Consider the following 25,750-nt stretch of genomic DNA (forward strand, 5'->3'; position numbering starts at 1 on the left):
TTTAAATAAATAGGTGCATGTATTTTTTCATATTTTTTTCCAGTGAAGATGATTGTAATTGAGGTAAACATGAGATAACATACACCGTATGAATTCATTTTTCTGAAAAAATGAAAATGACTTCATTAAAACAAAGAAAAGGGACTAAAATGACGTATTAAAATTAAAAAGATTTTAAAATACTTGTTTAGGTCACTAAATATTTTTCAGTTTTTAAATGATTTAATACTGTTACAGACTTTCTGAGTATGTACTATAAATTATGAATCTGGAAACCATCATTCTCAGCAAACTGACATGAACAGAAAACAGAACACTGCATGTTCTCACTCACAGGTGGGTGTTGAAAATGAGAACACGTGGACTCAAGGAGAGGAGCATCACACACTGGGAGCAGTTGGGGGGGACTAGGGGAGGGACAGTGGTGGGTGGGGAGGGATAACATGGGGAGAAAGGCCAGATATAGTCAAAGGGGGAATAGAGGCAGCAAACCACCTGCTTATGTGTGCACCTATGCACCACCACTGCGTGACCTCCCCATGTACCCCAGAACCTAAAGTAAAAAAGAATAATTCATAGTACTTACTCAGAAAGGGTATTTCCTGCTCTTTAGTGAACTCTGCAGCACTCAGATCTGGAGCCACCACCCTGCAGAGTAAATAGGGGCAGAACCCAGGCCAGCCCCAGCCAGGGCTCTCACAGCCTCTTCCTCTCAAACAAGCCAAACAAGTCAAGCAGCAACATGGGGGAGAGGGAAAGGGAGGGGAAAACAGAGCCAGCATTTGCTTTCCCAGGAACCACAGGGACCATAACTGCTGGGAGAGGAATTTTCTAAGGGAAACTGGAATGTGGTTTGTGTGCCCTAAGTCTGAGGGCAGCTGAGAACCAGAGGACTCCCTGTGAAGACAGTGGGGATCACTGGATTGCAAATGACTCTAATCCCCAGTAAAGCCGGCTCTGAAACTGGACACACATTATTTTGACTCTTCCTGTATTGTGATGAACTACTCTCCATGCTGACCCATTCACATTGAGGACGTGGGGCATGAGAACATGGCAAATTATGACTTGATTTTCCAGGGCCCGAATCTTTGTATCTCTAACATCTAGTGAAGGTCTGGACACAGTGCAACAAAAATAGTATTTGTTACTATAGGCTTTGGTGGTTACTCAAGGACAAAACACCGAGCCACAGGCTAGAAGTTAGATTCTGAGTGCTTTTCTATATAAACTCGTGACACTCCAAGTGGGCCTTTTTATAGAGGAAAAAAAAGGCCCAGAGGTTAAGTGGCAGAAGCAGGATTTGAACAAGAGTCTGGTCTTACAGTCTAAACCAAGGGGACCAAACTAAGGCTGGCAAACTGATGGCCCAAGGGCCGGATTCTGTAAGTTTTGCTGGCGTGCAGCCACGCTCCTTCATGTGTTTAGTAGGCTAATACTGTTTCTGCACTGAAATGCCACAGCCGGGGAGCTGCAAGGAACTAGATATACAGCCCACAAAGCCACAAGGATTTCTTAACTGGTCCCTGACAGAAAAGGGTTGCCAAGCCTCGTTCTAAAGCACTGTACAGCTGACGTTATAGCAAGCCAACATAACAGTAACAGCCACAAATGTCAACTGCATGGGCAATGGGAACCGGGAATGTTCTCCAAACAACTATTTAGCTGCCAACAGTTTAGGAGTTGAAGGAGTTCCTTTAATGCCACCCTTGGACTTTACCTGTATGTTCTTAGATGTACCATTCTAACTCCAGAAAAGCAGTAACAGTTCAGTTTAAGTGACACAAAGTCAAATTGCCCCCACATTCACACTGGCAGGAGCACTCAGGAAACCTCATGCAGACAGCCTGGTCTTGTGGACTGAAGTAATAGCAACCAGGGAAGTTATGGCCAGGAGAGGGGAGTTGAAAGCTTCAGGAGAATTTAACATCACTCTTACCTGAGCCCTAAGGAAGAAATTAAGACAATCCTAGGTTAAACCACAGGGGCAAACTAACCCCCATGTCCTTTTACAGCATAAGGAAGCAGCCTGGATGAGGAGGGAAGCCAGCAGAAAGCGAGACAAGTGAGATGCGGAGAGGCAGCACCTTTCTCTATTCCTCAGACTTTCCAGTGGCTGTTAAAAAGACAAAATACTCGATGCTAACAGTTCTCTGTTTTATTGCAATACATCAAAGTCTGGTTAATATTAAGTGATATCAACATAAAATATTGGTGAGGAGTCTCTTTTGTGACATTTTTTACTATCCCACCTTAAATATTTCTGTGCAAAAGAATCCACATTATTGTTTGGTAGCAGAGGATCTCTTTATAAAGTTCCCTAAGACATTGAGGGCAAAAACCAAACAAAAAATAATGAGTGACAGGCTAAAGCAATCTCTCTTTCCCCCTCCGTACACACATTATTTGTCAGCATTATATTCTAACCAAAAAATGATCACACCAGGCCATGCAAAACTGTACAATATTACAAGAAAAACCCTAAAAAAATGTATAAAATGAATGATATTACACTATCAAATAAAAAGGCAAGTCATTTTGTTTTCATTAGATTTCAAGGTTGACTGGAGTCAGCTTCCCCTACAACTGCACTGGTGTCATGTGTAGGGAGGGTGCCCAGCCTGCTGCCTGTGCTGGGTGGGAGCTTGCACTCTGAAGAGGGAGGCCTCCTTATCTAGCAGGAGTGCACAGAGAACTCTGGACTTGCGTAGCAATTAAAGTCACAACAAGGAAAGAGGTTTTAAAATGGGCTTAATGAAATGCAGCTCATCTAGTTCAGGGCTGGGTCAGAAAGAGTGGGGAGTGGAGTGCCCAATTCAACCCTTTGTGCTCAGCGGATGTGCGCTACGGCACAGTCTGACTGGCAGGAGAGCCTGGCTGCTCCGAGCACCCCTCTGTCTAGAGTGGAAGGGGAGCCTTAGGCTTGGCAAGGCCCACCTGCTGGGAGACTGCAGTGCTTGTGATCCTGGCCAAAGGCGGCAAATGACCCTGCTGCGTCTGTGCTTCTGACGTCTGCTCACCCCTGCTCTGGCTTTTCCTTAATGATACCTGAGATGCCACATAAATGTAACCAGTTTCTCTCAGAAACAGATGTGGCCGCTAAGTGACAAAATGGCATAATTCTATAACCTATGGAAAGAGAGAGGCTGAGAGCCAGCCAGGAATGACAGATTGTTGCTGTAAACAAGACAGGAATTTCAGATTCTCCTCTGAAGCTTGGGTACAATAATTGGTTGGAAAACTAAATAGCTGGGCCCTTTTTAGTTGTATCTCATAGCCTTAAAGCTGCCCTCCCTGGGAAATAACATGAATCACTAAGTGTGTTGGGGATGTGTATAAATACATATATAATAAAAAATGTAAGATTTACTTTAGCAATCATTTGACAAGGAGCAAGGCTTTTGTTTTTGGCAAAAAGAAATATATATATGTACGTAATTTTAAACACCCAAAGCACAAAACATGGTTAGTTAGAATTCAAGGGTAGATAACTTGGCTGGACATAGATAGCACCAGATGCTAACGCAGACGGACTATCGCAGAAATGCCTCTGCATGTATTTTTTCCATTGAGAAACAAGTTCCTGCTGCCATATAAATTTTTAAAATGTCTGGCATGAAAACAAAAGATGACTTCAGATAGCAACAAAATAGCTTTTCTGTGAGCTTTGTTACTGACTCCTCTGAATGGTCATTATGTTTTTTTTTCCCTGGAACCCACTCCTTGTCTTTTCAAATCATTCTCAGAAGCTTCTGGAAGTAACAGGCTTCATATTTAAGGATGCGATAAAGCCAGTAGGATGACCATGATTGTGGGAAAAACCTCCCCAGAACTATTGCCCTTGGGAGCTTTTCCTCCCCTAAATCCTTGCTTTTAGAGCCTGCACGTTTGGAAATGCTCTCTTATAACAGAAGAGATTACCTGCCATTGCAGTGGAAACATCAAAGAGCGCTATGGGTCAATCCATGGGGTGAATATGGACAAGCCACCCAGTTAACCTGGCAACCAAGACAAGCCTCGGTAACTCTTTCTCATCTGCCCTGTTGGGAGGATGAAGAGTATGACCTGTTGCAGTGGAGCCTAGACTTTCCGTAGGGTTGTATTTTGATCCTAAAAGCATCCTTTGGAAAATAAGCACCTATAGGCAACAAAAATTCACAATTACTCGTCAAAGCTACTAAGTAATGGCTCATGTTGGGCCCTGTTAATCTTGGCTTGAGATGGCCTCCTCCTTGCCTGAGAAGAAAAAGGAGAGAAGAAAAGGCAAGGAGAAAGGAAAGGGGAGGATGGGGTGGTTGGGGAGAGTGGGAAAGAGAGGAGGGGAGGGTGGAAGGGAGGGGTGCGAGCTGGTCACAGCACCCAGCAGGGGATCGGCTGGATGACTCCCTTCTCTCACGTGGAGTGATGAGGGCAAGGATCTACCAAGACATGATAGTGACCCAACTACAGGGCTGACACTTGGTATTCAGGTGACAAATGTATTTTTATGCCTCCTTCCAAAAAGCAGAAAGATTTTGGAGATTAGAACTGTGCAGTGAATTACATCTATCCAAAATAAAGTATAATCAAATCTGAGCCAGCACCACACCCAGAATGTTTAAATCTCAAAGCTGTTATATGAAAATTCCCGATTATAGGCGCTTGCAATGGAATGCCCAGCAGGATCTTTCTTCCCCTGCTGCATCTCAGAACCTTCTCCAAACAGCAGCATCATCTGGAAACAGCCTCAGCTCCCTGCACATGCTGCAGGCCAACATGGGCTGCTGCCAGTGACACAGAGGTGGAGTCACAGCAGCAGTGAAATGATGGCTTTAAACACTGCAACCCAAGTTAGCAACTGCAGGAAAACTCTCTTCATTTTTGCTGAATTTTAAAGACAGATTCCTGTCTCTATTTCTCAGAGAAACTTAAGCGAAAAGTAAAAGAGGCAAAATCTCTTTCCTTCCATGAGATATTTTTATTTTTATCTCTTTCTCTACTTGTGTGCTTCACTGGTGAAATGTCTCTGTAGAAATAGATTATGCTGGTTCTGCTTCTCATTTCCTTATGGCAACTACAACAGGAGGAATCCAGTTGGAAATGCCACTAACACCACAATCCAGCACCCGAGAGAGGAACCCAGCCTGAGCGCCACGCTGGGCTCACCCTGGCCTGTGCACTGGGGCTGTCCCATCCATTTTCCACTGGCTAAGGGGAATATTTGGTTAAGGCTGTTCAAGCCCTTGCTTTTGAGGTTTTACATTATTTGGTAATAAAAGCCTTTCTTTCTTCCCCAGGATTATCTGAAGAAGCTTACACCCACCCTCAACAAAATGGACTCCTCCTTGGGAAGCGTCTCCAGCCCTGGGATGGACACCTTACTGTGACATAGGGAGGGGCAGGATTAGCCCAGGAATAAAAGCACTTTTAGAAACTGTTTTCTGGATCTTCAAAAGCTACAACACTCCTTGTACCCTTTTCAGATGGAAGGGATCAGGTGTAGAATCGTATATTTCTACATTTATCTGAGGAAGACGAAGTACAATAAAAAGTGAGAAGTGTTCAAATTCTACCACTAGGAAAAGAGACGTCTTGGGTAGAGAGGAGTTAGCCTTTTGTTGCTGCTGCTGAAGTGGCTATGAATGTTTGGTGTCTAGCCCACACTCCAAAACAGCAAAACCAGGGTCTGCAAATGTCTTCTAAAGCTCCCCAGGTGACTGGAGCCTATGACCAGTTTGAAGACAGGGCAATAAAGGGAACTCTCCTCTCCCTCTAAAAATGTGAGCTTGAGGCCTTTCTACCCTTTACATTACTTAGCTGGGAAACAGACAAGAAACAACACATTTCTTTAAATTAAATCATCTCTCTTATATAAGCATCCATCTTTTGTTGAATACAAGAGGCTTCTTTTGACTATATACATTCAGTATTTAACTTCTACATTTATGTATTCACTTAAACTCTGTATTGTAGTAAAATATGCATTGTTTTAATTCATAAGGATTTCCTGGCAACAATCAGGTTGACTCTCACCGTGGTTGCTGAGTACAAGAGCTTGGTGAGCCACTCCAGGGATGGATTCTCCCCTTTGGATGCAGAGAATCGGACTACAATGAGACTCTATTGTGAAAACAAAATCTGTCTAACCTTATTCTTATCACTTACATTTGTGTAATCCGTCTATTTAAGCTACCTTTGTGGGGAGGGATAAAATGTTACTGAAAGCAACTCTAAGTGCATGGAATGAAATCAATGTTAACCTAAGCTGCTATGGAAAGTCTTATCTTTGCTGTTGCTGTTAGATTGGGGGCGTGGATCTGAGAGTCAGGTTGTCAGAACTTCTGAATCCCTATCCTACTACTGCTGCCAGCCCCTGGTGGCTTTCAGGCCGAGGTGGAGGGAAGAGATGAAAGTGAGAGGAGGCAAGTGGCGGGGAGTAGAGAGCGAGGTCCCAGTGCTGAGGCAACTCACGGGTCCCAGCTCCCACGGTCAGTGCTCTCCAGAGAGAGGCTCTTGGTCTTTCGGGGTGAAACTGGGCTTGGGGGGCTGCTCAGGTTGGAACTGTTGGAAGCTGTGGAATGCCTTGGAGAGTCAGAGTCCTGTAAGGCCCAAAGTAACACATCAGTGAGATGCAGGTGAGAAGGGGAGACAGGCAGCGGGGCTCAGATTACCACCACCCCTTCCAGCCACCCTGACCAAATAACCCCATGGGGCTTCCTCACTGTCAGTATAAAGCCCCTTCTATGAGTTGAGGAAGAGGCACAGAACATTTATGCTCAGTTCTTTCTGTTAAAGATGATGGTATTTTCACACAAAAGCCAGAAGTCTGAACACCTCTGGGAAAATGTCAGTTTGCAACCCAAGTGACTGGTCTTGCTGCCCACTGTCCAAAAGTAAACGCTGGCTCCTGACCCCTGACCCCTGCTGCAGTTGAGGCCAATCCCAAGCTGGTGGGATTGCTTGGGTAGACGCACTAGTCTTTCTGATACGTGATGTCTCCGGACCCCTGCCCACTCACCTCTCCATCAAAGTCCCTCGCTGGGGCATCACTTCCTTGGTCCATGCCTCCGGAGGACAAAGAGCCCTCTGAAGGGGAGGGCATGGGCTGCCGCTTGGCACTGTAGCTTCCTCCAGAGAATTCTCTCTTTAACGCGCTGCCGTTCTGTGCAGATGACCCTACAGTACATCATGTGGGCAAAATTTTACATATGTGGAGATGACAATCCTCTAGAAAGCACACAGACTGCTGAGCTGGTGGGCCATCCTTTGCAGGCCCCAGACCTCTCCTCCCCTGATGCATAGTAAGTCCAACTGTGGTACCTTTGCCCTGAGCTCAACCCGAATCCAGCAATCTCACTCCTTCTTCCTGTCCACCCCAGCCACAGGGACTCCCGGTGAGCGAGCAGCACTCTCTAGGCTGTGCCACCTGTCCAGACGCCCCAGTTGCTAACAATTCCCTGGGATCCCTCCACTCTCCACCTGCCTGGTACTGCCTTGCAAGTCTTTCCCAGCTACTGATGGCTCCCAGGCATCTTTCACACGTCTTTTTCATGACATTTATAAAGTCATGTTATCATGTGCCTGCCATTCTCCTAATACATGGGGTGTCTTTGCCTCTCCAGGGCCTAGCACAGGACATGGCACATGGCAGCCTCCAAACAGATGTGCTAAATGAGAAAGCTGGGTTGAACCATCCCCAGAGGCCATGCCACCCGATGCAGAAATACCGCTTATCTTTTAGAAACTTTTCATAAAACCACAAAGAAAACATAAAAATACTTTTACTTCACAGGGCAAAGAGCCTGAGATATAAAATAAAAATGAAGTTTTCTTCAAAGCCACTCTTTGTTGTGTTCTCAGAGTTGGGGTACCTAACAGTGGGCCAGCAGCATTCACAGAAGGAAAAGGGAAGACCCCAAACACCCTGGGGAACCTCGGGGCTATTGTCAGTACCTATTTAAAGCTCTCAGTATTCCCTACTATTACATGGTTTTTGCTTAAACACCCCTTAATCGTGCTGAGTTTCAGTATTAGGATTATTGGCCCCAAAGACAGTGTTGAGGTTTTAGCACAACTCTAAGGTACAGACTGTGCTTGTTTCACTTCTTGCTTAACATGTCTCAATTGTTTTTTACGTTAAGAATTCAGTGAAAATGTCAAAAAATAATAGTTTAAAGCAGCACATTTATCTAATGACCACTGAAATATGGAAGTGTTCATTCATAAATAAACTGAATAAGTGCCTGCTTGGGCAGACTCTGGCCTTGGTAATCCCTCTCCCCCCTCCTCTCATCAGTTTCTTTGCGAAACCCCTAGGCTGCAGTTCAGGCTCCTTGGCATTTCCTTGACACTGTAACTGACTACAGATCAGCAACACTGGTGGTATACTTACTGTTCGGCATATGATGGAGCTTTACAAACACCAATGCCTGGCCCTATCCTGGAACAATCACAGGAGAGTTTCTCATTTAATTTTAAAAGCTCTCCTGTAATTTCTGCACATTGATTTTGTATCCTGAGACTTTGCTGAAGTTGCTTGTCAGCTTAAGAAGATTTTGGGCTGAGATACTGGGGTTTTCTAAATGTGCAATCATGTCATCTGCAAATAGAGACAATTTGACTTCCTCTCTACCTATTTAAATACTCTTTAATTCTTTTTCTTGCCTGATTGCCCTGACCAGAATTTCCAATACCATGTTGAATAGGAGTGGTAAGAGACGGCATTCTTGTTTTGTGCCGGTTTTCAAAGGGAATGCATCCAGCTTTTGCCCATTCAGGATAATATTGGCTGTGGGTTTGTCTTAAATACCTCTTATTATTTTGAGATATGTTCCATTAATACTTAGTTTATTGAGAGTTTTTAGCATGAAGGGGTGTTGAATTTTACTGAAGGCCTTTTCTGCATCTATTGAGATCATCATGTGTTTTTTTTGTCACTGGTTCTGTTTATATGATGGATTACGTTTATTGATTTGTACATGTTGAACCAGCCTTGCATCCTTGGGATGAAACCGACTTGATCATGGTGGATAAGCTTTTTGATGTGCTGCTGAATTTGGTTTGCCAGTATTTTATTGAGGATTTTCACATCGATGCTCATCAGGGATACTGGCCTGAAATTTTGCTTTTTTGTTGTGTCTCTGCCAGGTTTTGGTTTCAGGATTATGCTGGCCTCATAAATGAGTTAGGGAAGATTTCCTCCTTTTTTATTGTTTGGAATAGTTTCAGAAGGAATGGTACCAGCTCCTCTTTGTACCTCTGGTAGAAATTTGGCTGTGAATCCATCTGGTCCTGGACTTTTTTTGGTTGGTAGGCTATTAATTACTGCCTCAATTTCAGAAATTGTTATTGGTCTATTTAGGGATTCAACTTCTTCTTGGTTTGGTCTTGGGAGGGTGTATGTATCCAGGAATTTATCCATTTCTTTTAGATTTTCTAGTTTATTTGTGTAGAGGTGTTTATAGTACTCTCTGATGGTAGTTTGTATTTCTGTGGGATCAGTGGTGATCTCCCCTTTATCATTTTTTATTGTGTCTATTTGATTCTTCTCTCTTTTCTTCATTAGCCTGGCTAGTGGTCTATCTATTTTGTCAATCTTTTAAAACAACCAGCTCCTGGACTTGTTGATTTGAAGGATTTTTGTTGTCTCTATCTCCTTCAGTTCTGATCTGATCTTAGTTATTTCCTGTCTTCTGTTAGCTTGTGAATTTGTTTGCTCTTGATTCTCCACTTCTTTTAATTGTGATGTTAGAGTGTCAATTTCAGATGTTTCCCACTTTCTCCTGTGGAAATTTATTGCTATAAATTTCCCTCTAAGCACTGCTTTAGCTGTGTCCCAGAGATTCTGCTATGTTTTGTATTTGTCCTTATTGTTTTCAAAAAACTGATTTATTTCTGCCTTAATTTAATTATTTACCCAGTGGTCATTCAGGAGCAGGTTGTTCAGTTTCCACGTCATTGTGTGGTTTTGAGTGAGTTTCTTAATCCTGAGTTCTAATACGATTGCACTGTGATCTGAGATAATGTTTGTTACAACTTCCGTTATTTTGCATTTGCTGAGGAGGGTTTTACTTCCAATTATGTGGTCAATTTTAGGATAAGAGTGATGTGGTGCTGTGAAGATGTATATTCTGTTGATTTGGGGTGGAGAGTTCTGTATATGTCTTTTGATACTGATATCTCTTGAATCAATGTGCAAAAATCACAAGCATTCCTATATACCAGTAATAGACAAACAGCCAAATCATGAGTGAAATCCCATTCACAATTGCTACAAAGAGAATAAAATACTTAGGAATACCACTTACAAGGGATGTGAAGGACCTCTTCAAGGAGAAATACAAACCACTGCTCAAGGAAATAAGAGAGGACACAAACAGATGGAAAAACAGTCCATGCTCATAGATACGAAGAACCAATATTGTGAAAATGGCCATACTGCCCAAAGTAATTTATAGATTCAATACTATCCCCAGCAATTGACTTTCTTCACAGAATTAGAAAAAAATTACTTTAAATTTCACATGGAACTAAAAAAGTGCTTGTGTAGCCAAGACAATCCTAAGCAAAAAGAGCAAAGCTGGAGGCATCATGCTACCTGATTTGAAACTATACTACAAGGCTATAATAACCAAAACAGCATGGTACTGGCACCAAAACAGATGCATAGACCAATGGAACACAACAGAAACCTCAGCAATAATGCCACACATCTACAACCTGATCTTTGACAAACCTGACAAAACAAGCAATGGGGAAAGGATTCTCTATTTAATAAATGGTGCTGGGGAAAACTGGCTAGCCATATGCAGAAACTTCCTTACATCTTGTACAAAACTGGACCCCTTCTTTACATCTTGTACAAAAATTAACTCAAGATGGATTAAGGACTTAAATGTAAGACCTAAAGCCATAAAAACAACAGAAGAAAACCTAGGCAATAACATTCAAGACACAAGCATGGGCAAACACTTCATGACTAAAATACCAAAAGCAATGGCCACAAAAGCCAAAATTGACAAATGGGATCTAATTAAACTAGAGAGCTTCTGCACAGCAAAAGAAACTATCATCAGAGTGAACAGGCAACCTACAGAATGGGAGAAAATTTTTGTAATCTATCCATCCAATGAAGGGCTAATATCCAAAATCTACAAGGAACTTAAATTTACAAAAAAAAAAAAAACAAAACTCCATCAACAAGTGGGTGAAGGATACGAACAGACATTTCTCAAAAGAAGACATTTATGTCACCCAGAAACATATGTAAAAAAAAGCTAATTATCACTGCTCATTAGAGAAATGCAAATCAAAACCACAATGAGATACTATCTCATGACAGTTAGAATGGCAATCATTACAAAGTGAGGTAACAACAGATGCTGGAGAGGATGTGGAGAAATAGGAATGCTTGTACCCTGTTGATGGGAGTGTACATTAGTTCAACCATTGTGGAAGACAGTGTGGTGATTCTTCAAGGATCTAGAACCAGAAATACCATTTGACCCAGTAATCTCACTACTGAATATATACCCCAAGGATTATAAATCATTTTACTATAAAGACACCTGCACATGTATATCTACTGCAGCACTGTTCACAACAGCAAAGACTTGGAACCAATCCAAATGCCCATCAAAATAGACTGGATAAAGAAAATGTGGCACATATATACCATGGAATACTATGCAGTCATAAAAAAGGATGAGTTCATGTCCTTTGCAGGGACATGGATGAAGCTGGAAACCATCATTCTCAGCAAACTAACATAGGAACAGAAAACCAAACACCGCATGTTCTCACTCATAAGTGGGAGTTGAACAATGAGAACACAGGGACACAGGAAAGGGAACATCAAACACTGGGGCCTGTCAGGGGGTGGGGGTCAGGGGAGAGAGAGCATTAGGAGAAATATCTAATGTTGATGAAGGGTTGATGGGTGCAGCAAACCACCATGGCACATGTATACCTATGTAACAAACCTGCACATTCTGCACATGTATCCCAGAATTTTAAGTATAATAATTTAAAAAAGGTTTTAAAAAAAGCTCTCCTGATGATTCCAGAAGGTCCCTTGGGCTGAGAATCACTGACAACCTCATTCCCCAGGAGATGTGCCTCCCCTGGCACTCCATCCCCACCACTGGGTTTTTCCATATGCACTGATCTTCATTTACTGACATGTTTCTTGGGAAAAGTACCCTTTTTTTTTTTTTTTTTTTTTTTTTTTAAATGTGGAGCTTCTGCCTCCTTAGATTACAACCTAATTGAAGGCCATAAAATGTTTTTTGAGTTTTCTTCCAATTCCATGCCTAGTTTAGTACTCAGTTCAACAAAAAACAACAAACAACAAAAAAGTTACTTTAAAATTTTGTTACTCTGCACAGAAAGCCAAACTGCCAGAGACTTCCAATGCTCTGCTTACTAATGGTGTGACCTCAAGCAATTTATTTTACCTCTCTGAGTTTCCATTTTCTTTACCTTTAAATAAAAAAATATATTCCACCTTAGAAGACTTTGTGAGAACAACTCAACACTCAACACATGGAGAGTAACATGCCAGACAGGAGGTTTGTGGGGGCCTGCACTTGCTTCTGGTCTTTTCACCGTCACGGATCTTGCTGGGACTGTAACACAATATAAGGTAGATCCCTTTCTAAAACATAAAAGCATTCTGGCCTCAAGGGTTTCAGGTAAGGAGTTCTGGACCATTACTTAATTCCTAAAGTTGTAACACCTTTGCACCTGACTTCTTGATAACTTACAGTTAGTAACAGCTTACATCAATTATCGAATCTAGCTACCATTAATAAAAAGATAATAAAAGTCGTTGTCATTTTCCCACTTAGCAAGATTTTTTCATTGTGGTCAGGGTACAGATGACTTCTGGAGATAACGACAAGAAAGTTGCAAACTGTAAATTTCAGCATCTGCTTGTCAACTGAAAGCTCCTTGAAAGCATGCTCTATGTCTGTAGTCCGCCTCCAAGATGATCATCCCTTCTAGTTTTCACTCATATGTAGTCCCCTTCCACACAGTACCAGGGCTGGTCTGTGTGATCAACAGCATACTGCAGAAGTGATGATACAGCACTCCTGAAGTTAGGTAGAAGACTGCTGCTTCTGTCTCTCTGATCACTTGTGCTGGAGGAAGCCAGCAGCCAGCCCAGAAGGATACTCAGATACTGTGTACGGAGAGGCCCACATTGGCAAAAAAGGGAAGCCGCCAACCAACAGTCAGCGAGAAACTCAGACCTGTCCACAACCACGTGGGTGATCCTGGAAGCAGATTCTTTAGTCACAGCTGAGTCTTGAGGGGACTGTAGCCCCAGCAGACAGCTCAATTGCAATCTCATGAGAAACCCTGAACCATCCAGTCTATGACGTTCCTAGATTCCTAACCCAAGGCACTGTGTGAGACAATAAATCTTCGGTATTTTAAGCTATGGGATAATATTTGCGATTTTAAAGATTCTAATTTGTGGGATAATTTCTTATGCAGCAAGAGATAACTAATACAGCAGCATCCATCTTTACAGTGCCAGAATCTAAAAAAAAAAAAAATACCTGGGCACAAATTGGGTGCCAAAATCGGTATTTGCTGAATAAACAGCAAATGAATGCAGGAAACTCAATCTGCATCATAAGACTTGAACTCAAATATCTAACATTCGAGAATACAAGGCAACAAGTTTTCTGACTGAATGACTTTTAAATGTGAAATTGCATTCAATGCAGTTACTTTCTCTTAAAGTTCATTTGCATGGAGGTGAAAAAGGTTTCACTGAAGTTGCACCTGGCATATTTTGGGACTGCACTTATGCTGGCACACTTGAGTGACACTCTCTGATCTCGAAGCAAATGCCATGCTCCCGAGAAAGCACACACTTGAAAAAGTTACAGAAAAGCAACCTTTCGGCAAAGAATAGTTTTCCCCAAGTGAGAAGCTACAGTGATCACTTGACAATCTATAACCTCACTGCTTATAATCCAGGAAACACCTAAGACTGTGGTTAATTCGATGGGAGTAAAATTTATTTTTCAAAATTAACCAGATGTCCCATCTGTAAATTCCCCTCATTTTGAGGTAAGTAGCTTTTAGCATTTTTTGTATAATTTTATTCAGGTGGACAGTATCTTTTTATACACCTTTCCTCCCTTCCTCCCCTACTAAAAAGTTGCTCTGCAACAGTAGCTGAACCTAAGTGCACCATAGAACACAGTTTTTTCTCTCTATGGTCCCTCAGCTTAAGGTTCTAGTTTTAAAGTATAGAAAAAAGATGCTGCAGTTTCAAGTACAGTTAAGAAAAAAAAAAAAAGAAAGAAAGAAAGAGAGAGAGGCTAATAAGGACTGAGGGATGCCTGACAGCAGGTATTAGGTCATATATGATTTTTACCCCCAGTACCTCAACAGAGGAGTTGGAACCTCCAAATGCGTCCTGCAATAATGTTATTATCTTTATTGTAGTAAAGGGTATAATCTTGAATCTATTCCTGGCTTTCTTCCAGTGAATGAAACATATGCATTTTTTGCTACCTCGAGACCTTTGGAGATGGCTGGAATGTCCTACCCGAGCCCGTTCTTAAGCGGTGATAAATGGGAGTAAATGGAATCATACTAAAGCTCTAGTAGGAAGTCTAAGAGTCATCTTTTTCTCCCTACTTTTCCGCAACTATTCATCAAGTCTTACTGCTTTTAACTCTGAAAATATATCTGAAGAATCTATCTTCTTCTCTCCTTCTGCCCCTGCTACATCCCAAGCCCTCATCCGTCTCCACTGGGACCACTCCGAGTCTCCTACCTAGATGCTGGCTTCTACTCTTCCTGCCTCTCATCCATTCTTGGCGGCCTACAGGATTGTTTTAAGAATGTAAGCTGAATGAAGATTCTTCCCTACTTAAAAGTCTTCCCTTTGCTTTTGAATAAAGTAAAAAATGTCTTACTTTGGTCTTCAAGTCCCTGTTGGTCTGACCCTCACCTGCCACTCTGCTCTATTTTTTGTTACTTCCTCACCACCACCATGTAGCCATACTAGCCTTCTTTCAGTTAACCAAACATTACTCAAACACAACTCCACATGAAGGGAGCAGCTGTGACTTTCCTAATTATTCTGCCCAAGTAGGGATTCATCCCCAACAGCTACCCCTTGTTATTCTCTATTATTGTATGCTGCTTACTTCCTTCAGAGCATTTATCATCACAATTTGTAATCGTATTTGTCTCCCAGATGGCCTGTACACTCTAGAAAAATTCTGACACTATTTTCTTAACAACTGCATTTGTGCCTATTAGGTATTACCCAGCAGGGTCTGAGACACTGCAGTCACTCAAGAATGTACTGGGCACACATAAGTGAAGGACATGTCACCCAAGGGATGAGAGGCGAGGGAGCGCGGGGCGGGGGAGTGGTTGCCTTGCCACGAAGGTACCTTCCTGCAGCCCCGGCACTTACTTGCTGACAGGCCACTGCTAGCACTCATGGAGCGGCCTGGCTCAGGGCGGGATTTGGTGATAGATGGAATACTGACTGAGCCACTGAATACTGTCCGATTTTCCTGAGGCCGAGGGTTCTACAAGCAAAAGCGAGAGAGACATCCTTTAGCCAGAAGAAACTGATTTTCTGCAGAGATGTCTATTTTTCACTAAATTACCAAGAAATAAAATCATCTTCACCAGAATGACAGACTAAGGAATGGCAGATTATATAGTCTTTCCCACCCACAAAAGCAATGAAACCCTAACATGAAGTAAATCTCATCCTAATCAGGGATAAGCACTTATACTTACTGAAACACTTATCAGTAAATAGCATTTTTTTGGTTGTAAAAACAGTAAGTAAAAGTTACATGGTTAGATATGACAGTAAAGTGTAGAATTACATGGACATTTGCAGATAACTGAAAGCTTTTATTATGTATGATTTTTTTTTTTTGTTTAACAGCTGAATAAGTCCACTTGGAGAAAATTCTACTAAAATTATATTCTTCTTGAGAAAATGCTTTATTGATGTTATACCAAATGTGCCACTTACATGTTCACACCCCCAGTCACCAGGCATCTTTGCTGACTCACACCAATAATAGTACTAGAATTAGAAATAAGATGCTGCAATATTCACAACCCAGGTGAAGTTAGTTAATTTGGGAATATTAGTTTGAAAACTAATTTCTGATATAAATGGTCTGGATTTGATTTCTTAAAAGTTTATAAACAGATTTATATACATTTATTTGGAAGATTTATCTACTCTTTATTGATTTTTCCATTTAATTACTGAATGAGTTTAGTGTCTGAGGCAGGAAAATGGGCCACAGAATGTTCTGCAAATCACACACACCTAAAAGACAGACACGGAGGTGGTGTGTAGGGTGAGCTGTCTGGTTATGGCTGAACTGGAAGCGTGCAGCCTCCCTAAAGGCTCCAACCTTTTTCAGACCTGGAGGATGAGATGTTGGGGCTGACAAAGGTCTAGAGGACGGAAAAATATTTTAATATTCTTTATAAATTCTAGAGCAGGCAAGCTACATAAACCATGTTATTCACATGTCTTTTAACATACACAATGCTCTTCTCCATTTGTTGACATAATCCCAGCCTCATGTAAGCATCTTCCGATGCAAATGGTCTGGATTTGATTTCTTATAATTTATAAACAGATTTAAATATATTTACTTGGAAGATTCATCTACTCCTTATTGATTTTTCTTTCATAGCTACAAACATGATGGTAATCTTACTAGGCTATTGTCAGTCAGTCTCTCCTTCATTGCCTGCTCCTGAGGGTGTGCCATAAAGGCAGCATGGCAGCTATGAGCACAAGCTATGGAGAGGGACTTGGCCCACTGACATCTGTGCTATGCAGCTGACTGACAGCAGGGCTCAGGCTCGCTCAACTCTGCGCCCCAGTTCTCTAAGCTGTATTATGGAGATAGTAACTGCCTCCTGGGGCTTGTCTCAGGATGAAGCTAATTACACTAATAAAAAGAAAGCATGTAGCCCAGTCCCATTATGTGCCTTTCCCCTGGTTCTAGTAACAACCTCATATAGCCATCTGTAATATCACTTTCAAACTTCCTTTCAGTCACATCAAGACAGCAATTCTGGCTGGGCATGGTGGCTCATGCCTGAAATCCCAGCACTTTGGGAGGCCAAAGTGGGCAGATCACAAGGTCAGGAGTTTGAGACCAGCTTGGTCAATATAGTGAAACCCCTCTCTAATAAACACACAAAAAATTAGCTGGGTGTGGTGGCACGAGTCTGTAGTCCCAGCTACTCAGGAGGCTGAGGTAGGAGAATCGCTTGAATCCAGGAGGCAGAGGTTGCAGTGAGCTAAGCTCACACCACTGTACTCTGGCCTGTGCAACAGAGCGTGACTCCATAACAACAACAACAACAACAATTCTGCTTGGTGGTGCAGGGCACCACAAATTTTACATGTGTTAAACAAGATCTTAACTCTATAATGAAAATGCAATGCAAGAAAATCACACATTAAAAGCAGTAAAAAATTCATTTTGTGACTTTTCCAAAGGATCAATTTGTTAAGTAAAGCCAAATAGTTGAACTCCAAGTTAAAGTATAACATGCAACTTTCCTTTGAAAAGAGATGCTCTCTTCAAATAATGCTATAGGCTACCATTACTATAGGGCAATTCTTTATCTTTTCTACACTATCAGAAAATCACATAGGTAGTCACAGCCACTAATACATAACAAAACATGACTAGAAGATACATTTATTAACCTGGTGTTCTCTAGGTGCTAACTAGCTCATTAAAACTGTTTGCTTTTTTTTTTTTTTTTTTTGATTATAAAAGTAATACTCATGAACTGTAGAATACATAACAAGGAAATCACAAGAGACCAAAAAAGTCACCTGTGAATTCACCAGATACTATGAACAATTTGATGTGTTTCCTGCCTATATTTTCTTCCAACATAATTTCTTTAAAAGAGTTGATACTGTATCATGCTGTTTTCAAATGCAAAAGAACACCAAGCTAACTAGTATATTTTAAAAAAATGTTACAACTGTTTGCCTCATTTTACCGTTTCAAAAACACAATCTGTTCTCATCATTTTGGGCTCAGGAAAAATTACTCTTTCTTCTAATAGCTTCACATAGAGAATACATTAGAGAAATGTATCCACATACCTGCCATACGTTGATAAACTGTTTGTGGTACGACTTATGTTTATTCATGACTTATGTTTAATGTTAATCGAAATCTATCTTACCTAAATGGTTTTATAAGTTTCAGCAAGAGAAAAGGCCTAAATGCTTAAATTACATTTTACATATTTTACTAAATGTACTCATACTTGCCCTTTAAACACAGAAACCCAGGGGAACATTGTTGGTAGGCACACCTCATCCATACTCACCACTTTGGGCTCCTCAGCTTTTGGGCTGACAGTTTAGTTTGTCCTGGTTATTTAGTAAGAACATGGTTCCCTAGCCTCAGTTCTTTAGTAATCTTATAATTTCTTATACTGACTGCTATTACAACAACACTAAAGTCTCCAGCACCTAATATAGTTACGTACTGAAAGATATTTGCTGAATAAATAAATGGAAAGTGAATAGATTATATCTGCAATCCCAGTTATTTGAATATTGAGATTAATTCAGATGGCAATATAATTTCAAAATATGATCCTTTCTGTAAAACACAGTGTTTCAGTTAATATTGAAGTTACAGACCTGTGTGTGTTTTAAAGATACAAGGTAACATTTTATGCAAATGCTTAAAAGATGACCGTCTTCTTTGCTATAATATTGCATAGGTTAAATAATTTAACATAGAATACAATGAAATGAGCACAAATACTGAAGGCTTCCGAGGTTAAAAGAAACAAGCAATAAATAAATGTACTAATGTGGCTAAAAATATTTTTCAGTTATAATAAAAGTCTAGAACTGGAACCTGAGGTTATGGCAAAACAACTAAAAAAGGGCCAAACTAGCACTCAGGAAAACATGCATTAATACCACTTGAAAAACTCCAAAATATACATTTTGAAGAATCATACATACTGAAAGTTGGCAACTAGTAGGTCCTAAATTTAACCACTGCCATCTATATGCCATCTACATGAATTTGGTTTATCTACTACATTTGCAAAGTCCATGTAATTCTTAGTGCATTTATTTAAAGCAAATGCTTTTGTTTTTCTCTAAGAAAATAAAAAAAATTAAAAGGGAAACAGTCAATGCTAGCAATTCAACAGTCACATATACAGGAGCAACCCTGTAAGACACAAGCAACGTGTGAACAATACAGCAAAGAAAAGCTCAAAGGAGATGGGAATATCAGTTTCAAGTTGTACATTTTGTTGTTGTTTTTCTGTAAACCTTAAGATATGTTGATGCTGTCCTTTCCTATTTAAAAAAACCTACCCTAGAATAAATAGCAAAAATTAAGGCTATAAAATATACCTGTAACTTAGTATCACCATAGGCTGAAGTAATAAAGGAATGACCAAAAAAAAAAAGTTTTGTTAAAAAAAAAGTTTATCATTCAGTCAGCTAGAGTTAAATAAACTTCACTATAAAGTGACAAGAAACCTAAGCCTCTGGTCCTTTCAAGGTACAAATATGCCTACAGATTAGGGTAAGACTTTCATTTGATGGTACAGTACTTCTAGTTATAGATGACTAACTAAAGCAGTATTTCCAGTCTTTTATATGAAAGTTATTATCATTTTTTTGAGACAGAGTCTTGCTCTATTGCCTAAGCTGGAATGCAGTGGTGCAATCACGACGCTCTCTAACTTCAACCTCCCAGGTGCGAGTGATCTCGATTCAGCCTCCCAAGTAGCTGGGATCACAGGCATGTGCTACCACATCCAGCTAATTTATTTTTAATTTACTGTATTTGTAGAAATGGGGTCTCGGTATGGCTTCCCAGGCTTGTCTCAAACTCCTAGGCTCAAGTGACCCTCTTGCCTCAGCCTCCCAAAGCGCTGGGATTACATGTCTGAACCACTATACCCAGTGAAAAGTTCCTGACTAACATATACAAAATTCCTCTGGAATCCACTCACTGCAGTCTAAGAAAACTAAGGCTTATTTTATCATGGTTACTTTGATTTTTGTCAGATAAGATATTTAAGTGATATAATAATTTAAATGTCAACAACAGTTAAAACATTGTAATTTAGAATAATTTTACAATACAAACAACAAAAAATAAACTTCCCATCCTACAGGTAATTTTCTAATTGGAAAATTACTACATATATAAATACAAAGATTGACCTACTATTGTTCTAAGTTAGGGGACACTATGAGAAGTGGTTTGCATGATACAATTAAAACATTTTATTACCTGCAAAACTAACTTTAGAAAACGTTCCCTTGAAGTTACTGTTAATGAACATATGAATATTAAGCTTTAATGGCCACCAGCTTACCACCCTACTGCAAAGCCACTGGTGGCAAAGATGCAAGCTGAATGGAAGGGATCAACAGCAGCTGCCACAGTCCTTCAGAACGCAGTATGCTTTTTAAATTTTCCTATCTCTCTTTAGTTTTCTTACCTTGGATCCTGGTTGGAATTACATGCATTTCAGTAACTCAAAGATTAGTAAAATCTAACTTATTTTTGGAATTTTTGTTACTCAATTTTTTTACTTTGGAGATTTTTAATCTTTTCAAAAAGGGGTTTATTGTACATAGGTCTGTGGACGGGCTCTACAACAGACTTTAACCTCACTAAATATAAAACATTTCACTGACTTGAACTGGTTATAGGGTAAGAAGCTAAGAAGTTCGGAAATTCTGGGAGCCCTTTTCCTATTTAACAGAATAGAGATCTATTTCTTATGATGGGAAAATCTTTTACTAAACATAGGCAAATCTTTAATACTGTTTCAAAAATAAAGATGGAAATATTCCCTATTCCTCTATCTTCTTCCTCAAAAGAAGAAATAAAATAGAAATGGGAAGGAAAGAAGAGGAAGATAAACAGAGGAAGAGGAAGAGTAGCAGTCTGGCAGAAGAGAAATAGGCCAAAGGAAAAGGTTCACAAGATGGCACCATCTCAGTGGTGTTATTTGTTAAGGCAAGCAAAAGGAAATCCACATATGGTTAGTAAAAGTTAACACCTGACTCAGCTGTTCATACCCTCAGAGTCATAAAGCTTGGTGTACCAGGGACAGAGCGCAGAGACGGGGAATATTCAGGGTTTATGGAATCAGGAGAGAGAAATTTTTCAGCAGAATTAACAGTCATGTGATAGATGTGTTCAAAGTTGATCGGAGAGGAGATCAGGCCGGAGTGATGATGAGGGGATGGATAAGGGAAACCTGGCTATCAAAAACAAACAAACAAAAAAAATGAAAAAAGGCAATAAGGTGATGAAAATGGATTCACATTTCACACAACATGCACATAGAACAAATGAAACAGTATCTTATAACAGAGCTGAATCCTTAATGAAATACTTTCAGGCCTTAGAAAGTTAAATTTTGTAATAATCTTGCCAGTTACTTAAATAGCTGATTTGCAAAAGATAATTCTCTTTATAAAATTATTCTTTTATTAATATCATTAAGTAAGGAGAAACTGGACTTTCAGAGATACAGGACTTTCAGAGTTTAGTTCAGTATTTTCTTATGCAACACAATCAAAACATGGCAAAAATCTACAAAAAACATTAAGGATAGAAAAAGCAAGAAACAAGCAAGAAAATGAACAAGTGAACCTACAACAGTTTCTAAATAGATGTGTTATGAAACTGTTTCTTTAGAAACCTAAAACCATGTAAAACCATTCCCTGATACTGTGTTTGGTTTTACTGATTTTCTTTTCTTGTAACAGTTAACCATAGAGTATACTAATTATTGGTTTACCTCTGAGCAGCCCAAGTTTATCTCCATTTAGACATCCAAAAATAACATGTTTGTTTTTTAATAAGGTAAAAATCTTCCCATTTATGTTCAGGTATATTTTTAAAAAATGAAATAATATCAAAGATAGAGAAAAAAGCTTTTGAATCCAAGGACTAATTTTAGAGATAAAATAACTACTTCTGAATATTCAGGAACTATCACTCAGTAGCCAGTCACCTTCTCTAATAGGAATTTTCAAGGTTCAGTTCTTGAAGAACAGTTATGTTTCCTGAAAACATGATCCCTTCATTAGAGATAGAGGGTGAATAACATGTTGGAAAGAATGCTAACTGAATCCAGCATGGCATTCATGTTCCCATAAGCTGAGAAGAACCTGCTTTGTAAAAACATCTCATAAATTACCTAGGCTTAAAAGAAATGCTCCTATATAAAATCTTGTTTTAATTCTAGGTATGAATAAAATCAGTACTTTCTGAGGTTGTACTGACGTACATGAAACTTTAAGAAGCAAAATTACCTCTTAAAGCTCCAGGATGTCATTGAGCTAGAAAGTATACTTTTATTAACAATTTTAGTAATGGATAAAAAGCTAGGAGAAATGAAATATACTAAAAATAAATCTTTTAGAGGTAAAGTATTATTCTTGCATTCAAATTACAGAAAAATTCGTTGTTTATTACAAATAGCAACCACATATTAAAAACAATGAAATATTTTAAAAATTAAAGAAACACGCCATCTTATATTAATTGCTTATATTGACTTGGCTCACTTAGATACAAATACAGTTTTGCATCTGATTTAGGAAATAATAAAATGACTCCCTTAGCCTCACTGCCCCTTCCATATTCAAAAAGCAAACAATCCTGTTTAAAGATCATCTGGTATAAAAGAAATAGAATTAAATTCCTAAAGACATACAATATACTTTCTAAGCTTATAAGTATTTCAAAGGAAAGCAATACTGATTTGGATAAATTAAAACATAAATATGTCTAAGACATATCCTCTTTGACTAGATGACAACATGTGGCTTTGGTATTTAAGAACTCAGCTATATTAACATTAGATACATTTAACCCATCTTTATTTTATGAGACAGTTCATAATAATTCTATTTCAATGGAAAGAACACATTAACAACTGAGAATATGTCAAAATATCACAAACTTTTCAACAGTTACATACACAGGTAACAGATATATACATATTATTATTTTCAGACATGCATATTATTGTTGAAAAAAAATTACTAGTGTCTACTCTGAGATAAAGATGGTTCTGGGCACATAGTAAGTGCTCAATAAATGTCTGTTAGATAATTAAATGGATGCCTATAAAAAGCCCCACGTTATATGTCCTTTGGTAGTAAGAAAGAAAAAAGTCATGTGAAAGTAAAATCTGGTTGTGAGGAACAGGAATTCAGACACATAAAATATTTGATGCAAACTACATGTACAGATGAAGAAACAGGTTTCAAAAATTTACACCAACTTCTTGTCCTGGAAATACAAAAGCACTTACATGATAAGAAAATATTAAAGGAAGGAAAGGCACATTAAAAACTAGATTACAATGAGAAGGCAAAAAGTCACTTGTGTTAATGCCACAAAGAACCATTATCATGTGTTAACAGTATCTTCCCTTGTTTTGCTTATCAATAAAGACTAGACCTTATTTTGAACATAAAATAAGATACAGATTTTTTCTTTTTCTCTCTTTCTCTCTTTTTTAACTTTAAGTAGAAGGAAGAGGGAAGAAAAAGCAGAGTAAGGAGGGATCTCTGATACAAAAGTTCTTACAATGTTTGAAATTTGACATTTTGGCATCAAAGTGCACAGTCTTATTGAATATGAAAGTCTGAAAGAACTCTGGAACATTAACAAACTGATTTTTCACCTGATAGCAGAAGGAAACCAAGCAGAGTAACATTTTGTTAAATACTGTAATATGTGGGCTACAACAGAATGTCTACAAAAATTTTCTATAATACTTTTAGCTACATTGTTGGAATATATGAGATAAAAACATTCTGCTTAAAATGAAACACAAGTGTAAGAAATTTTGATTTTAAAAGAATATTAAAACTTTGTAACTACTGAAATAATTTTATATTTGCTGACGTTTTGCTTTGCAACTTACGTACTTGAAATCTGTATCCTGTTATCCCTACATAATGCTAACTACATATTACGTATTGAAAAAAACTACTAACTCAATTTTAAAAGTTTAATTAAAATAGGACACAGCATTTGACTTATCAAATGTAAGTCATAAACGTATTCACATTTCAACTGTTTATCACAGTTTAAAAAATTCTTTAAGGTGTTTTGTGCCTGACATCCCACCTTCCATAAGGAAAAACAACAGGCTTTGGACTCTATAGTTATATTATGTTTACTTATAAGGCTAAAGGAAAACCAGACTTAGGAATTTAAGCAAATGTTCCTAATGGAAAAAGAACGGAGAGAAATCTGAGATCTCACTCCCAGGAAAAAGTTGAAGAAAAAAAAAAAGTAGCTTTTAAATATGACAGAAAAGTATAACAGTTTTAATATTTAGTGTGCTTGACCTGAATTTTAAAAAATTACTATATCAAGATTAGCTGTAGTTTTTGCACTTTATATTTACTCAGCACAGCTAACTAATCCTATTCCAAAAATATAAGTGATTACTGAGATTGATTTGAACTACATTAAGAATATTACTATGAATATATAATAATATCTTGATATTATTGGTAATGGTAATAGGAATGTCACATTCATTCATAAGCAAGCAGAGCCAACTGACGAACTGAGATATTTACACTGAAGAATTCAAGACCTGAATGTAGATTTTCTTTTTTCTTCCCATGAAATAAATGCAAATTTCCCTTTAAAAGGTATTTTTTTTTAATTTAAAAGAACTTGACTATACAGTGAAACAAATTATCAATTAGTGATAGATATTTATATCTTCTATCACTATAGTGTTGATAATGTAATTAACTAAGATTTCCTTAGAGAGCAATTGGGTCAAGATTCACAAATCATCTCCCAAATTACCAGGAAATATACTTAAAAATTCTGTGCAAAATTTAGCAACTATCACTACCAATCAAAAGTGTCATTTTAAAGTTTTAACAGTATGCTGAGACAACTATGGTACTGAAATGTACAGAGCCTGGCCAATTCCACTAATATTCTTAATTTAAACATGACAAGTCTGAGAGCCTAATCTTGATATTGTTAAAACATAATAGTTCTCCAATGCTGTACTTACTTTCTTTTTTTTGAGATAGGGTCTTGCTCTGTTGCCCAATGCAAAGGCAATCATAGCTCCCTGCAGTCTCAATCTCCTCGGCTCAAGTAATCCTCCCACCTCAGGCTCCTGAGAAACTAGGACTACAGGCACGCATCACCATGCCCAGCTAATGTTTAGATAGACATGGATCTTGGCTGGGTGCGGTGGCTCACACCTGTAATCCCAGCACTTTGGGAGGCGGAGATGGGTAGATCACGAGGTCAGGAGTTCAAGACCAGCCCAACCAACATGGTGAAACCCGTCTTTACTAAAAATACAAGAATTAGCCAGGTGTAGTGGTGGGTGCCTGTAATCCCAGCTACTCAGGAGGCTGTGGCAGGAGAATCTCTTGAACCTGGGAGGCAGATGTTGCAGTGAGCCGAGATCATGCTGTTGCACTCGAGCCTGGGTGTCAAAGCAAGAGTCCAACTCAAAAAAAAAAAAAAAGAAACGGGGTCTTGCTATGTTGCCTGGGCTGGTCTTGAACTCCTGGCCTCAAGCAATCCTCATGCCTTGGCCTCCCAAAGTGCTGGGATTACAGGCATGAGCCACCACACCCAGCCTATGTTATATTTTTGTACAACTGACCCGGTGACATGTTGTAACTGGGCAAAGGAAAAAGATTTAGTTT

The 25,750-nt window shown here is 39.2% G+C and overlaps 1 protein-coding gene across 18 annotated transcripts in view; it reads right to left on the reverse strand.

Moving 5' to 3' along the window:
• Positions 1 to 2,143: 2,143 nt before the first annotated feature.
• The window catches only part of CDC42BPA (CDC42 binding protein kinase alpha), a 327,782-nt gene continuing 304,175 nt past the window's right edge, over positions 2,144 to 25,750 (reverse strand). For 12 of the 18 annotated variants that reach the window (XM_074385301.1, XM_074385302.1, XM_074385296.1 and 9 more), the window contains 4 exons: positions 21,107 to 21,292; positions 15,431 to 15,548; positions 6,998 to 7,155; positions 2,144 to 6,578 (listed from right to left, as the gene is read on the reverse strand). In XM_074385301.1, coding sequence (XP_074241402.1) covers positions 6,447 to 6,578; positions 6,998 to 7,155; positions 15,431 to 15,548; positions 21,107 to 21,292 — 594 coding nt within the window. In that variant the 3' untranslated portion in view covers positions 2,144 to 6,446. The remainder of the gene's footprint in view (positions 6,579 to 6,997; positions 7,156 to 15,430; positions 15,549 to 21,106; positions 21,293 to 25,750) is intronic. The other 6 variants (XM_039464240.2, XM_074385303.1, XM_074385298.1 and 3 more) reach the window with 1 other exon arrangement.

The sequence above is a fragment of the Saimiri boliviensis genome, chromosome 14 (genome assembly GCF_048565385.1).
Source record: "Saimiri boliviensis isolate mSaiBol1 chromosome 14, mSaiBol1.pri, whole genome shotgun sequence".
Classification (NCBI taxonomy): domain Eukaryota; kingdom Metazoa; phylum Chordata; class Mammalia; order Primates; family Cebidae; genus Saimiri; species Saimiri boliviensis.